We start from the raw sequence: 14,858 nt of genomic DNA, 5'->3' as shown, positions 1-14,858 counted from the left end.
TGTTTTACATTATGTTTAAAAAAATCCAAATGAAACAAAACAAAACCATGAGGGAAATAAGGACCTTTGTAAACACGGCACAATAAATAGTTCCAACAGCAGGTTCTGCACCATGCGTGTGATGACATACATTGTTTTTTTGTTTTTTCATTTTGTGGTACAACCTCCGATCCTCAGACTCGCTTCAGTTGCAATTTGTTTTCTCTTGAATTGTTTCTTTTTTTTTTTTAAGTTGAGTGCAAAACATCACAAATGAACAATTCTGTTTTCAAGTAATGTTATATACAAGAAAAGGGGGCGGGGCGTATTACAAATATGCAGTACTGTACATATAATTGCCATATTAAGAATTTACAGACGATCTCTTATTAACAGTAACAAACAGGGAGGAAGGGGGGGGTCAGAGAAAAATTGTACGAGACGAGCATTGCAATTAAGTCCCAGAACAGTTGCCATGGAAACCCATCCTTGCTGTGCTCATTCATCCACCACTTGCATTCACAATTAAATGATGCATAGCACCCCCTCAAAAAATAAAACACAAACGAGAAAAGAATGCAAATTAAAAAAAAAAAAAAAGAAAGAGTCCGGTTGTGTGGCGCGGCGGCGAGCCAGGGGCTACGTGACCTCCATGGCCACTGTGTTCTCGGACAGACTGTTCAGCGCTGGCTTGTCTTGTTCGCGAGTCTCCCTGAAAGCAGAGGAAGAACAGGCTCGTCAGAAGCTTTCCAGACAGGAAGTTAGCCCACCTGTGATACTGACTGTTGCTAAGCAACCGCAGCAGCAGACAAATCCAACATCTCACCTGGGCACCATGTCCAGCGGAGAGGCCGAGGCCGTGGCCACCTTAGGCTTCTGACAGTTGGCGGTCGCCGCGTGGGCGAGCTTTAAGGCGGATGTGGACATGGTGGTGCCCAGCGTCCGGGGGGCGTGGATGCGCTTGCCGGCGGGAACGCCCAGACGAAGGCTGTTGTTTCCCAGCAGGACCTGAGTGGCGGCGGCGGCGTTAGTGGTAGTGTTGGCAGGGTGGGCGGTGCCGTTGTTGTTCCTGGCGGCCGAGCTGGTGGTGGAGGGGTGGAGCAAGGTGGATGTCAGAGTAGTGGTTGGAGCAGCCGGGGTGGCGGTGGACGGGGACGTTGTGCTCGATAGGTGCAAGCCCTTGTAGACACCTGGATGGTCGGGAGAAGCCAGGTGGAGGGGGAGGAGATGGGGAGGGGTGTGGAGACGCAAAGTTTTAGTTATAAAAGGCTTTAAGAGGAGCAACATGGGGGGCTGCGCCTCAAATGTTGAGTTTGAAACTCAGATTATTTAGCTCACGACTGCTGGATGATCATCTGTATACAAACGGCTGCTGCTGTGTGAAAACTTTTATTTTGAAACTTCTCATGAAGGAAATCTGTTTTGCTTAGAATTCCTAGTTTGAGCAGAAAAACCTTCATTCTTTGCTTTATTCTCAAAAAAACAGCAGATCTTTTGTTTTCCTTCAACCTGGCATCTGTACTACTGAACAAAAGCTTTAAGCTTTAAGCTAGCTAAAAGAAGTAAAAACAAAGCAACACAAGGCATTTCATAGTTTATTAAATAAAAGCAGTCCAAAGACACGACCCTCAGGCTCTTCTGAGCCCCGCCATACCTGAGGGGGGGATGACGCCATTAACTCCGCCTCCTAGGCCCAGATCATCTTTTGTTTTCAGAGCTAGGAGTTGTTCGGCGGTGACGACAGCTGAAGCGGCAAACTGAGCACTGGCCTGGTCCAGCATGTTCACCAGGCTCTGTGGGGGGAGAAGAGCAGTCGGGTTAAGATGAGCGCTGATCTGCAGGTTGGCGGCGCCAGCGAGGCTCACCTTTGTGCTGTTGGCAGTGCTGTTGGCGTGCTGCTGCAGCTGGGCCTGCTCCAGCTGCTGCTTGTGCATCAGGGCCAGCTCCTCTTGATGCTGCTGGTACTGCTCCGCTGTGAAAGCTGGAAACAGAAAGGTCACAAACATGCATTAATATGCAAACCACAAACGTGAGCATGGTAACCTTAGTGATGAAAAGAACTTTGTCAACGTTAACCATTTAACAGCTTTAGCTCCAATGTTTATTTCCTTTGACCATCGTAAAGCTGCGTTCACGCTTCAATGCCAAGTCAATGTAGATATCAGAGGTCCTGCAGCTTGTCTGAAGCAAGTGAAAAATCTGATGTGCTGCAAATACTTCATAGCACAAGTTCAAACATCTGAACTTTGGTAGACGTGATGCAAATTTTTCACCAATCAGGAACTCTACTTCAGCCTGTGATGTGTTGATACAATCAAAGGGTGGAATCCTTAATCAACGTAGAGGGAAATCTGATCGTTTTGAACTTTATGATAAAGACAATAATACATAGGCCTAATTATATTTTTTAATTTTTTGCCCCAAACTAGGTCAAAGAGAGAAGGATGTACCGCTGAGAGTGTCAGTCATTCAGATGCAGCTCCAGCAGTAGAAGGTGAAGCTCACTGTACTGATCGAGTCTCTGAATGATTTCATGAACCCACACATGGATATGATTATTATTACACCTTTACAGAACCCTTAAAAATAACCGAACCTTATCTCACAACATCATTTGTGTCTTCCATGTTTTGTAAATGACAGTAGCTCCTCCCACACGCAGTGGGACTGTCATTATTAAACTCAATTGTCTCTCACAGCGAATGCAGATGGCATCAAATTCCTGTACTGTAAACTCTGTTGTAACAACCGTCAAAGTTGTTTCTTGACAATTATCCAGTAGTCTGTTACTCAGAAGTTCCCGCCACATGTGGGAGGAGCTTCTGATAAAAAAACTTTTCTAGACCTCGCCATGGAGGACGCAGATACTGAGAGATCAGATTTCTTATTTTGAAGAGCTGAATAAAAGCATTGGTGCACATCTCCATGTCTGGGTTCAGATCTTTCAGTGAGGAGCAGACGCTGCTCCTGCAGCCGCAGCATGGTATCAGGGGAAGGCAGTATGGCAAGCCAAAAGGATCAGAAATTGCCAGGAAAACCGGGCAGGGCAGTGCCTCACCAGCACACTAACTCCAGATAATTCTTTTAAATATTTAAATGTTCCTACAGTTAGCTTAAATACTACAATTAATACTAAGAAATAATGAAAGTTTTTTTATTTAAGATTTAATTAGAACATGGTGGTTATTAGGGTGCACATTAAGCATCGTTTTCTCAGTTTTTGTAGATTTTGTCTCCAGATATGTAAATGTAGTCAGAAACCACACCTAATTTAAACCAATACTATGCCAAATATATCATCAAATAGTCCTATACTCGTCAGTGTGTACACAAAAAATGTATCCAAGTGAAAATAAAGACAAATTAAAAAGAGATTCTTCACAAAGAAACTCCGTCTCGTGGTTTTGCAACGAAAAGCGGCTTACGTTCTTTGATTCGCACTTATACGAATTTTATGACAGGCTTTATGTTAAGACAAGAGCAGAACGATGGACGTGGAAAAGCTTGAAGTTGTTTCCTCGGAGTAAAAACGGACAAAAACACCAATGCAGACAGCCCAAGAAGAAGCTCTTTCAGCTAAAGAGGGAACATCTGTGTTCAGTTTCATTTTGGATTCAAGACGTCCGACGACGAGCAGAAGACATCAACATGTAAACTATGCTAGGAGGCTATTCCCACACTGGTGCCAACACAACAAACCTTCCTTCACTCAAGGAAAGTCCACGAAAATGAACATATGAGATTACAAAAAATATGAGGTAAACCAAGCTGTGGAACAGGACTGTAACGAGTATCTGAGCACTTGAATTCTCGCGATCTGCTCCCAAAAAAGTTCAAATTGCTGATTCACAATCTTTATAAATATAGTACAGTGTAGTAAAATATCATTTGGTATAACATTGATTGATCTGAAATACAGAATGATGTTGGATTTAAATTAATGAACTAAGACAAAGACGAATGAGCAGCGCTACTGTCAATAGAAGTAAACAAATCTTCAAAATTAAGTGTCAGTGAAGCTTCCTGTTTTCAAAGTAAAACTAGCAAGAGCTTTCCTTTAATGAAAATATAATTTGTTGTATATCATAACACACATCGTTATTGTGATATAAAATAATTTATATAGGGATATAATTTTTTTTCCATATTGCCCAGCACTGATCCGAACCCTAAGTTTTGTCATCTGTTTCCCCTCTATTCCATATAATCAACGTCTGCTGTGGAGAGAAGCAGCTTTGAAGTGGTTTTCTCTGCATCCGAATCAGCTGATTCACGTTGATCAGTGAACAAAGAGTTGAGGTAAGTCAGAGAGCGTGTTACTTAGCGGTTGCTGGCAGCACCTCCAATGTTTAAAGGGTTAAACTGATTTATTTCAACTTATATGAGCAGATAACTGAACAGGGGTCACGGATGACTTGCTTTTTTTACACGTCAAAGATTTTGAAAAAAATAAAAAAGCAACAAATATAATACTCCAACAAAAACGGCCAATTCTATTCAAATGAAAACTCTCTTAAAGTCAAGCAGGAATCAAAGCTGAAACCTCTGGACTGGATAAAGTTAAGCTGCACATGAACAAAAAAAAAAAACAAAGGTTCATTTGATCCTCAGCTACAGCAGCCGCCGAGGGTCACTGCATATAAAAGGAAAACGGAGGAACGAATACGCTCTGTGGAGCGCTAACGGCATTCTCCTGTTTCCTTATCTGGCCTGCAGAAGCAACAGCCCAAAGCGTTTCTTCACAGGCCGTTTATTGATCTGAAGCACATTCTCACATTTCAAGGTATTATGTGACCTTGGGCTTTACAGCAATATTGATTTACCTTTTTCCACCCCCCCCCAAAGTTCTGAGATTTCTCTTCGAAGTCACAGCTCATCTTTTGGCAGGATCTCCGTCTGGACCTCACGTCATGAAAACTACCAACATTTCCTTTTTGTGTTCAAGGCTGCATCATCACCGGAGCTCTCGGCAAACTAAGACCACCACCGTGACGCAGAGGTATTTGTTTGTTTGTTTACTTCGTTTGTCTGAAGCTTCCTGAGCGCAGCTTTCAACAGCAAATCGATACAAAGCTGTTTTACATGCAGATCAGAACGTCGGCCGTAACAAGAAGGAAACAAAACGCCCCGCTGCCCTCACAGAAAAACACCACAGAAGACGGAGAGCGTTTAGTCTGTATGCTGCACTGCATGCCGCCGTGTCAAAGCGCCAACGGACCTTCAGCCGCTCATGAATTTATTTATCCAATCCAGTTTAATTGACAGCTGGTGGGTTTGGTTGAAACTGCAACAGCTGTGCCATAAAAGAACATGAAAATAACTGACACAGCTGGCACTGGTCCTGCAATAAAACTCCAGCTGAACAGCGGGATCTATGGTTACTGCAGACGTATGCAGTTACAGAGACATAATCCAGCTCAGAAGAAAACGAGTCCAATCACAACTACAGAACTTCTATTCACGGTGGAGAAAGTTTACAAATGCAGCTGCTCCATCAGAGAACAGCATCTGGAGCACAGAATCAACCGACTATCAGAGGGGAGGATTGATGCCCTTCAACACCAGAGCGGCCACTAGAATCGTTTTTCTATATTAGAATCAGCTGTTTTACTTTGTGTAAACTCTTCTCTTTCACATTTCAGAATTCACTGGAATTACATTATTGCGTAAACAGTTGAAGAGTTACGTTAGCCAAAAGAATGTAAACACTGGAGCTACAGCTCTGGTGTTAAGAGTTAAAGACACACATCGCCCATTTTTAATGAAAAGTGTTAATAATGACAGCATAAACGCACACAAAAGCAGGAGATCCACCTACCAGCAGTGGCCGTTGGAGGAGGGATGACCCTGACGGGGCGTTGGGATCCGAAGGGCCGCCCCCCGACAGAGACAGAGCGTGGGCGCTTCAGGACTCGGCTCAACCTTCTGAACAGAGGGTGGGCCTCGTCCAGCTCGTGTAGTGGTAGTGTCCGTGGTCTAAAGTGCCTCCAGCGGCATGACTTTATATTCAAAAGTATCTGACTGAGGTCCAAGGAGGAGGAGGAGGAAATGGGGTCTTTGAAGGAGGAGGAGGAGCTTCTGACTGAGGTATTCGTTTCTGAGGTACTGGCAAACTTGTCAGTGGCCGGTGAGAGCGATGTGGCTGAAGCAGGAGGAGAAGCGGGAGGAGGCAGGTCGAGCATTTCCGGATCCAGTCCATGGAAAACGTTGTCGTAGTCTGTGTACGCTCGGTCTAATAAGACCCTGAGAGACAAACGACAGAACGCAGCAAAGGTCAACATGGTTTCCTTATTATGAGCAAACAATATCAGCTTTAAACAGCACTGCTTTCTTCTAATCTCACACATCACATCTTCAATTTGTCTATAAGAGTAGATTATCTATAAGTAGATCTTGTGGGGCTCTCATGAGCAGGACTGGGTATCGATTATAACTTCCAGAAAAAATTTGATTCACAAGAGCCCGCATCGATTTGATTCAAATTTTTTTCAATTCTTTTGACTCTTCAATTCAATTTTAAGTTTACACTTTTTTAGAAAAATATTAATAAACTACTATACGTTCTGAGTATATTTATATTAATCTGATCCAGTTCACAGACTGTAAATGTATCAGTGAAATAATGAGATTGTTAATATCATCCAGTGTTACATAGATTCTCTAAAGCAGAAGTTCTAACTAAAATGTTCAGATCATTAACATTGGAAACATTGTTCTGCTTCTCCTGGAGGACGTTTCAGTTTGACCACTAGGTGGTGATCACGCTATAGCATTACACGTTATTCCAGAAGGAGACGGTATGAGAAAAATAACAGTGCTTTAGATCACAAATAGTAACTTTAAAAAACTACTTCCATAAAAGAGTTCCTAAAATTTAAGTCTGAGTTTCTAAAAATGTTCATTTAGTCAGCAATGTATGATTAGCGTTAGCATTAGCTGTCCTATGGGAAATTCCATTAAATGTTAGCATCAAGCTAGTGGACTTTAGCTTTATGTGCTAAATCGATCTATATTTTTATGAGTCGATCTGTTAAGCTTAAATCAATTCAAATCTTATAATTGATTTTATCAACCATGCCCTAGTAACCAGTATCCAAATACTGTTATTCGTGATCTGTTCCCAAAAACTGGAGTACAAATATTTGCCACCTCAGAGATTCACAATCTTTACAAATATAGTTAAGTATGCTAAAAATACATGTCATGCTTAATGCAATTCAATGTAATTGTTGCTCTAAAATGCAGAATAATGTTGGATTTTATGTACATAAACTAAATGAACTGAATGCGCTACTGTAATCTTCCACGAAGCTTCTCATATTTAAAATAGAACTATCAAGCGTATTTTTTGTAGATGGGGGGGGGGCTCAAGTTCAGTTTACTGAAATACATTTGAAACAAATGACAAAATTCTGCGGATCAATAATGTGACGTTTTCTGAGGTTCTGCTAGCATGGCAGAACGCATCTCTAAAACGTTCATCTCAAGTGAGACAGTTTTTTAATTTTTCCACTAAAGATAAAAAAAAATCTGTTTCCAACACATCTGTTGGAAACACTGTTGACAGTTTAGATCAGGGTCTGTAACTGGAGCCACATGTGGCTCTTTCACCTCTCCATTGTGGCTCTCTGGGTAAAGAAAAAAAGTTTAATTTCACAAAGTAATTTTAAAGTAAGTCAGTTGCTAGTAACACAAAACTAAAGGAAATTACAATGACAGTCTGAGGGATCTGGCTAAATTACCCATAATGCTCCAATCCAATTTAATCCATTGAGCTGCTACTTTGTAGTTCAACAAAGTTGCGATAAAATATTTTGACATATTTTTGTGCATAAAGTTGCACAAAAAAAGAATGAATGTTTCAAGCACACCAGAATACAATTTAGAGTTTCTAATTTTTGAACAGATTTAAGTTTTTTTAAGTGAAGATCGAGTATGGTCACTTGGTTATCTCCGACTTACTTTTACTTACATTTTCAAACTTCTGGCTCTAAATCGTTTCAGAAATTAGACTACACTACAACATCTGCTGCAGAGATGGTCCAATGTGACCCAGTTTAATTTTGAAAGGAATTCATGTTAAAAGCTCTCTGTTAAAAGCCATTTCATATTTAGAAAAAATGTTTTTCCTCTCTTTAAGTCAATGTTTGAGCAAAGAAAAACAATATTTAATTTATATTTATCCTAAGAGTGGCATTAAAAGATCTGTGTTCTAGTTTTCTGAAGGATGAAGTAAGACTTTGTGGCTCCTCGCTGGGTTGTGTTCAGGAAGAAATCGACCCAAACGGCTCCTCAAGTGTTGCAGGTTGCAGACCCCTGGTTTAGATGAAAGGATTTTGTGTCTTTTCTAGTTGTTCCATTTCTATGCATTTTTGTTGTGTCCTTGTTTACTGTGTTTTTGTTATCCATTTACTGTCAGAAAAACTTTGGAAAACATTTTTAGGATTTGTTGTAAATATAATAGAGCTACAGTAATGTTTAGTTTACTGCTAAAATTAACCAGGAAGTTGACTGAAGATCTTTAGAGTGACTTGGTTTAAAGTGATAAATAACATTATGTTCTATCAAAATCTGTTATTTTTCACTGATTCTGATCTCCTGGTCTCAAGGTATAAATGGTGTTTAAATACATCCAGTAAAAAGGAAAACAGAGCAACCATTTATTTAGATGAAATATTAAGAATCGTTGATTTAAAACCTGCAGCTGATCCAACTATGAATTGCTTGATTCCAAGTCTTGGCATTGATGAATATTGTTTTTAAAAACAAATAACTTCAATAACACGAGCAGTAGTGTGGCCCACATCTTGAAGACTGACCTGCCACCTCGGCCCACGCGGCGTCGAGCCATGCCCAGACAGCGGCGTGGGACGGTGAGCGTAGTGAGGCTGTAGCGAAACCGATCCTCCGCCAAACCGCCCTCCCAAGGACCAGACCACGGCCAGCCACCCGCCTGATCCTGACGAGCCTGAGAACACGGACGTCACACACGTCAGTCGATTTGGTCACATTTTAAAAACACTAGTTTGAGTTTAAACCCATAAAAACTGAGTTCAGAATTTTCCTATGTTACTCAATGAGTAAATTCACTACAAAGACTATATTTGGGTCACTACAGAAGAAGAAAAGGTCTGATGTGAGGAAGAAGAAAAGGTTATGTTGCTCACAGCGTAGTACTGGCAGCCCGCCTTCCTGCGGAAAGCGTAGGCGCCATCGGGGTCGTTCTCTTCCTCTGCTTCTGAGGAGCCTGAGTGCAGCTGTGAACAGAAGGTCAGAGGTCAGAGTCAGAGCACACATTTCTCTGGGCGTCTGCAGTTTGACATTTGTTGCAAAGAGTACAGAGAGCATCAGTTCCAGGTCATAAATAATCAGAAAATTCCTAATTTTCCATACAGATGAATTGCACCTCTTTCAGAATAGGATTTATATGTGAATTAAATAATGGAATTATATTAAAAACGTTTGTCTTAAAGTACCTGAGAGAAAGGTTCGTCGTCCGAGCTGGGGAAGTCGTACTGGTTTAGGTCCTTGGCGTTGAAGACAATGGGACCTGAATGGTGAGAGGAGCCTGAAGAAAGTGGCAGAACTTTCTGTTTCTTCTCGTACTTCCTTTTCTGCCGAGGAATCTCCATCTTCTCAGGCTGGAAGAAGAACAGAATGCTCAATGACAACTGAAGGCATCTTGAGGAACTTCAACTAACCTGATCAGTCACCCAGACGTTAAACAATTAACTTTCTAATAAGTGATCTCATTTTTTCCATCAGATAACCCTCAAAAACACTGACTGTATCCGAGAACTGGGCTGAGGGGCACCCCTTTCCATGTAGGGAAGTTACATAAATCTGAAATTCCATGGACTTCTATAGAGCAAGAACAGCTATTACTGAAACATTCCATTTGTCAGAATAACCGTTCTTACTGATACGTTTTTAAACATGTTCTAGATATTGTTATGATTCAAGTTATAAACTGACCAATCAGACACCTCAATGAAGTAAATGCTCTCACGTCGAATGTTCATTTTTACATATTGTCCTGAACCCACTTTCAATGGAAGAGGTGTGGCCTTCTGACAAGCTCACTTCTGATTGGAGAGGCTGGTAGCCATAGAAACATTGACTCAGACCAACATGGAGCCATCACCGATTATTGAAATCCGTCTGACAACAGACATATTGTGGTAAATGGCAGAAAAAAAACGTTTTCTATGTGTGACATCACATTTGCTCATTCCAGTTCTCATATACAATCAATGATCAAAAATCTATCGAAGTAAAAAAATAAAAATCTTTATGTTCTTACCTTAGACTTGTAATCCTTGAGGTCCATGTGGTCCTGGTGTCGGTACTGGTTGGTGAGGGGAACCAAGGGAATAATCTGAGGCCTCACCAGCGCCCGCTCAGCCAGAACCTCCGCCATCACCTCACCGCCGTAGTCTGACATGACATTTCTGAGAGGAAAGACAAACGTTTAGATTTCCTATGGAGAAAGCTGGTCAAACAGAATGTAATGTGAGGATGCCTCAAAGAGCAGGTGCAGAAAAATCCACCTGGAGTTCAGGTGAGATTACCTCTTCTCAAAAATCTCCAGTGTGAGGTGCAGCAGCTCTCTCTTGCTCTTCTCCCTCCTCTTGATCATTTCGAGGATGGTTACAGCTCGGCTCAGGTCTCTGCGAAGTTTCAGCATCTTCTCGTAGGACGCCTCATCGTTCTTCCGGTTCTGAACGGTCAAAGATGAGCAACATCAGCAACACTCCACACAAACGTCTTAGAGCCAATACCTTCCAACAGCAACGTGAGCTATTCTAAGGTCATGAAGAAACATTCAGATCTGACCCTCATGTTTCATTCAGTGTCACAATGTTTGCATTCATCTTTTAGTGTGTGAGGACATCTCTGGTAAAAGAGTTTACAGTTTCTCCAATGACCACTTGGTGGCATCGTTCTTTCAGAATCTAAACAACACTGATGAAGCCAGATGTCAACAGTATTCAATCAATGGAACAACTGGATTACAATTAATGTTCTGGAATCCATTGATCAGGAATTCAAACAAATATGTAAAAAAAAAAAAAAAAAAAACTTCTGTTGATATCAATTTACTAGAAATTGGGTTTATCTTGCAATGAAAATAAAACAATTTCTCAATTAAAAACTCCAACATGAACTTTATGAAACCACAACAGATTGCATTTTTAAAGCATAATTTTTATATGGATGCTCAGGTGGACAAAGTCTACAAAGGTTTAGGACTAAACAGACTGAAAGACTGAAAGATTCTAGAAGAATCAGATCTGCAGACTAACAGTCCACAAAGAGACCGGTGCCTGACCTTCCTGGTCTGCATCTTCTCAGTGCGCCGTCGAAAGGCCACATAGGGGTCGTTGGTGCTGGAGCCGTCCCGCTTCTCCTGCTTGACGGTGGGGATCAGCGAGTTGGCTTTGCTGTTTTTCCTCTTGCGGCTCCAGTAGTCAAAGACTTCCTTGATGAGCTCGTCGTCCTCCTTCAGCAGAAGTTTGGCTTCAGGAAGACTCACCAGCTGGGGGTAAAGACGGAAGTCACGTTTTAACCGTGGAGATCAAAGACAAGTCTAGGAACTTTTAGTCAGGCTGTTGGAGGAGGATCATTTCTAATAACATCTGAAGTACATATTTTAATTATCTTTCTATTTAAAGATCCACTTCAATCATATTTTAATCAATTTATAAAATGCTCCAAGTAGTCTTGTAATTATGATTATGTTGTTGTTAGTCAAATAAAAAAAATAAAAAAAACATGGTAGTTTTCTAGGACATAGTTTCTGCAGAGCGGCAGGAGTTCATTAAAAATTCACTTCTGAGTTTTGGGTAAGACTGTATGCTGTCATTTCCCATCAGCCCTTTGTTTACACTTTCTTCCGCTAGCTTACAGCTCCTCACAACAAAAACGTATCATTAGTGATGCAACAAAACATTGGAGCTGTCCAGCCGTACTGTTCTGAGACAGTTCTGATGAGGAAAACTAGAGCTGTCAGGCGATTAAAATTTTCAATCGCGATTAATCGCATTTTCCAGAGTTAACTCGTGATTAATCGCAAATTTACATGTGGCCTTTTTTTAAGGAAAAAAAATGTGTGGTTCATGGAATTTAGTAGTTCTAAATTTATTATGAAAACAAGAATGGTAAAATTAATAGTTTTCATCAGAAATACTTTATTTTGTAACATTGTATTGAGATAAACTTTCTTAACAATAAAAGGCTGTAACATAAAATGCCTAACAAAAGCCCAAGTGCAAGTGAAGGGCATTTTAAATTCTAAACTTCAATCAACGTTCAGTAAAATAAAATAAAAAACATCAAAAATAAAATTTCCAAAACACTTTCATGTTCATTTTTTGTCAGGACCAAATCTTTTCCTTCTCTGCTGAACTACAGTAATAAATGAAATAGAGATTTATCATTTCCAATGAACTTTTGTTTTTTTAAAAGATTAAAGACTGAGAAAAGCGGGATACACTGTGGATAGTTTGACAGTCTGTTACTGCCGCCGCGTTCTCTGGCTGCAGCTCGATGGGGAGTTCACGTGATGAATATGCCGGCAGACAGACCGCTATGCTGGGGCTGGATCACGCTTAAACCTTCAGAACATTTAAAACGTCCCCCGGTGCGCTTGCTGTTCAGAACGTCGGGGGTCTGCAGCTCTCGGGACGCCGTGCCGGACGCGAGCCGGTACCACCAGACGTGGTACTGGACGCGAACCGGAGCCGGGTTAGGGTGCAGGAGCTCTCCAGGTCCTAGCGCCGGCCGGATTTAGCTCGCAGCTCGGTGTTTGGAGACCCGCCCGTGATCTAGTGAGAGCAGCCGGTGAGTTGGAGGGCGGGACGCCTGCGCGCGCGGTATGGAAAGGCACGTATGAGAAAGTCCACGATTAATGCGTCAAAAAAATTGTCGGCGTCAAGCACACGTCAGATTAATGCGTTTTTAACGCGACAAATCTGACAGCCCTAAGGAAAACAAAGACGTTCATGGATCTATTTGACTGCAAGTGGATGCATCAGAATGGAGCAGAGCAGGAAGCTTGTACAACCTTTTTAAAATCATTTTTCTGTTTGCTTACCATTCTAGGGCTGCCACAAACGATTATTTCAATAGTCGACTAATCTCAGATTATTTTTTCCGATTAGTTGACTAATCGTTTCGTGCGGCAAATGGATGTAAAACACACATCTTAACCATAATTGGCTTTAAACTTGAAGTGTTTAAGCTATATGCTTACTAAAAATAAAGACAGTAGTTTATTAAGCCTTTAATGAATCATGCAGCTTTTCTCCTTAATTTGTTTCTGGCATTAAGACGAAACTTAAATCAAATGAGGTCATCTGAATCAACAACAGAAAACTTAATAAAAGCCTGGCAAGTATTTTTTAAAGCTTTAATATGTATATTTAATGAAACACGTGTAAAGTATTTCAAAAGCTATTAGCAGATATAAACACACTCAAAATATTTGCTCACTGAGGCCCATTTATTAAAGCAAAACACTAATGACATCTTTGAACTGAAGATATTCCTATATACATATAAAACCTCAGGATGCCCATATAAACAAAGAGCTTTAAGACATTACATCTTTAAAAAGTGGGGAAATGTATATTTTCAAAAAGGGAGAAAAGCAGAGGATGTTAGAAAGTACATCAGTTCTTTCATTCTATCACTACCTACATCTACTGCACATGCACAGAACGAAATTAAATCATATTTTTCAGTTTGGTGGAGAACCCTTAAATCTGTGCTACTTCTTAAATGTTGTGGATACTATGCTGTTTGTCATTTTTGTGACTTTAAGTTACATTTAATCGTATGCTTATTCTGCTAATGTTATGCCACACTTGGACGAGCGGTTCATTTCCAGTGTAAACTCATAACCCGCGCTGCCCTCGCGGCGTTTGGCTCAAAGAGCGCGGATTATGAAACGTTTATTATACAGACAGAGAGGTACTGTAGACACGGATCTGCTGCAGATCTGATGGATTATGTCCAAACAGCGCATTAATGACAACCGAACAGGATCCATTCAAACCCGGAAAACTGGCGCGGCAGAGCTAGCTGTGTTAGCGCCGATGTTAGCTTAGCTAGACGAAGCTCTCTGTTCAACGTGATCAAACTCAGTCACAACATGCTTCATCTTCATGCACCGCCATAGCGATCTCATGGAACACAAGTTCTGCCTTAAAGAAATTACATTGGACAATTTTCCTCTTTTATTTTTCTTATGTTTCCCCACATTTTCGAGTTCCGTTAGCGTGTAGTTTTATTGTTGTTGATACGCCAGCCTACCCATTAACATCACTGCTAACCGGCTGTCTGGCTTAGGACCACTGCGCATGTGTGAAGAGAACGGCAGACCCGGCATTAGAAAGCGCGCACTGTAGTTTTGAGATCAAAACAAGGAAAAAAACAAACAAAAAACGACGCTTCGACGACCAAAATAGTAGTCGACTATTTTAATAGTCGACGTAGTCGCGACTAATCGAATAATCGTGGCAGCCCTATACCATTCACAACGATTTAAATAAAGAAAAACTCAGAAATTGTATTTTAAGCTCACATTTCTTTACATATATCCTCCATCAGAAAAGCGTAGCAAGAAAACATTAAAAACAGGAGACGGTTTCTGACCTGCTGTCCACTGCCTTTCTCCAGCCGGTCGATCATCTCCTCAAACTGCAGGTAGCTGATGTCCATTTTCTTCTTCAGCTTGTTGACAAAGACCTCGTCCTCCAAGTCCAGGTCATAGTCTGGCTGCTCTGTGTCCAAGCTGAAAGCTGCAGAGGAAGGTCAAAGGTCAGACAAACCAGTATGAGGACTTTCCATAGACTGTATATAAAATAACTGGACGA

At 41.1% G+C, this 14,858-nt stretch overlaps 1 protein-coding gene across 3 annotated transcripts in view; it reads right to left on the bottom strand.

The window, feature by feature from the left end:
- Positions 1–134: 134 nt before the first annotated feature.
- LOC112150858 (enhancer of polycomb homolog 1) overlaps positions 135–14,858 on the bottom strand; it is a 42,134-nt gene continuing 27,410 nt past the window's right edge. For all 3 annotated transcript variants that reach the window (XM_024279384.2, XM_036216540.1, XM_024279378.2), the window contains 12 exons: positions 14,638–14,783; positions 11,312–11,518; positions 10,551–10,699; positions 10,283–10,430; positions 9,456–9,620; positions 9,147–9,236; positions 8,799–8,947; positions 5,798–6,222; positions 1,845–1,960; positions 1,634–1,772; positions 806–1,169; positions 135–691 (listed from right to left, as the gene is read on the bottom strand). In XM_024279384.2, the coding sequence (XP_024135152.1) occupies positions 619–691; positions 806–1,169; positions 1,634–1,772; positions 1,845–1,960; positions 5,798–6,222; positions 8,799–8,947; positions 9,147–9,236; positions 9,456–9,620; positions 10,283–10,430; positions 10,551–10,699; positions 11,312–11,518; positions 14,638–14,783 (2,171 nt within the window). In that variant the 3' untranslated portion in view covers positions 135–618. The remainder of the gene's footprint in view (positions 692–805; positions 1,170–1,633; positions 1,773–1,844; positions 1,961–5,797; positions 6,223–8,798; positions 8,948–9,146; positions 9,237–9,455; positions 9,621–10,282; positions 10,431–10,550; positions 10,700–11,311; positions 11,519–14,637; positions 14,784–14,858) is intronic.

The sequence above is a fragment of the Oryzias melastigma genome, linkage group LG17, assembly GCF_002922805.2.
Source record: "Oryzias melastigma strain HK-1 linkage group LG17, ASM292280v2, whole genome shotgun sequence".
NCBI lineage: Eukaryota > Metazoa > Chordata > Actinopteri > Beloniformes > Adrianichthyidae > Oryzias > Oryzias melastigma.
The sequence above is the reverse complement of the archived record's forward strand: the minus strand, read 5'-3'. Positions and strand labels throughout refer to the sequence as shown.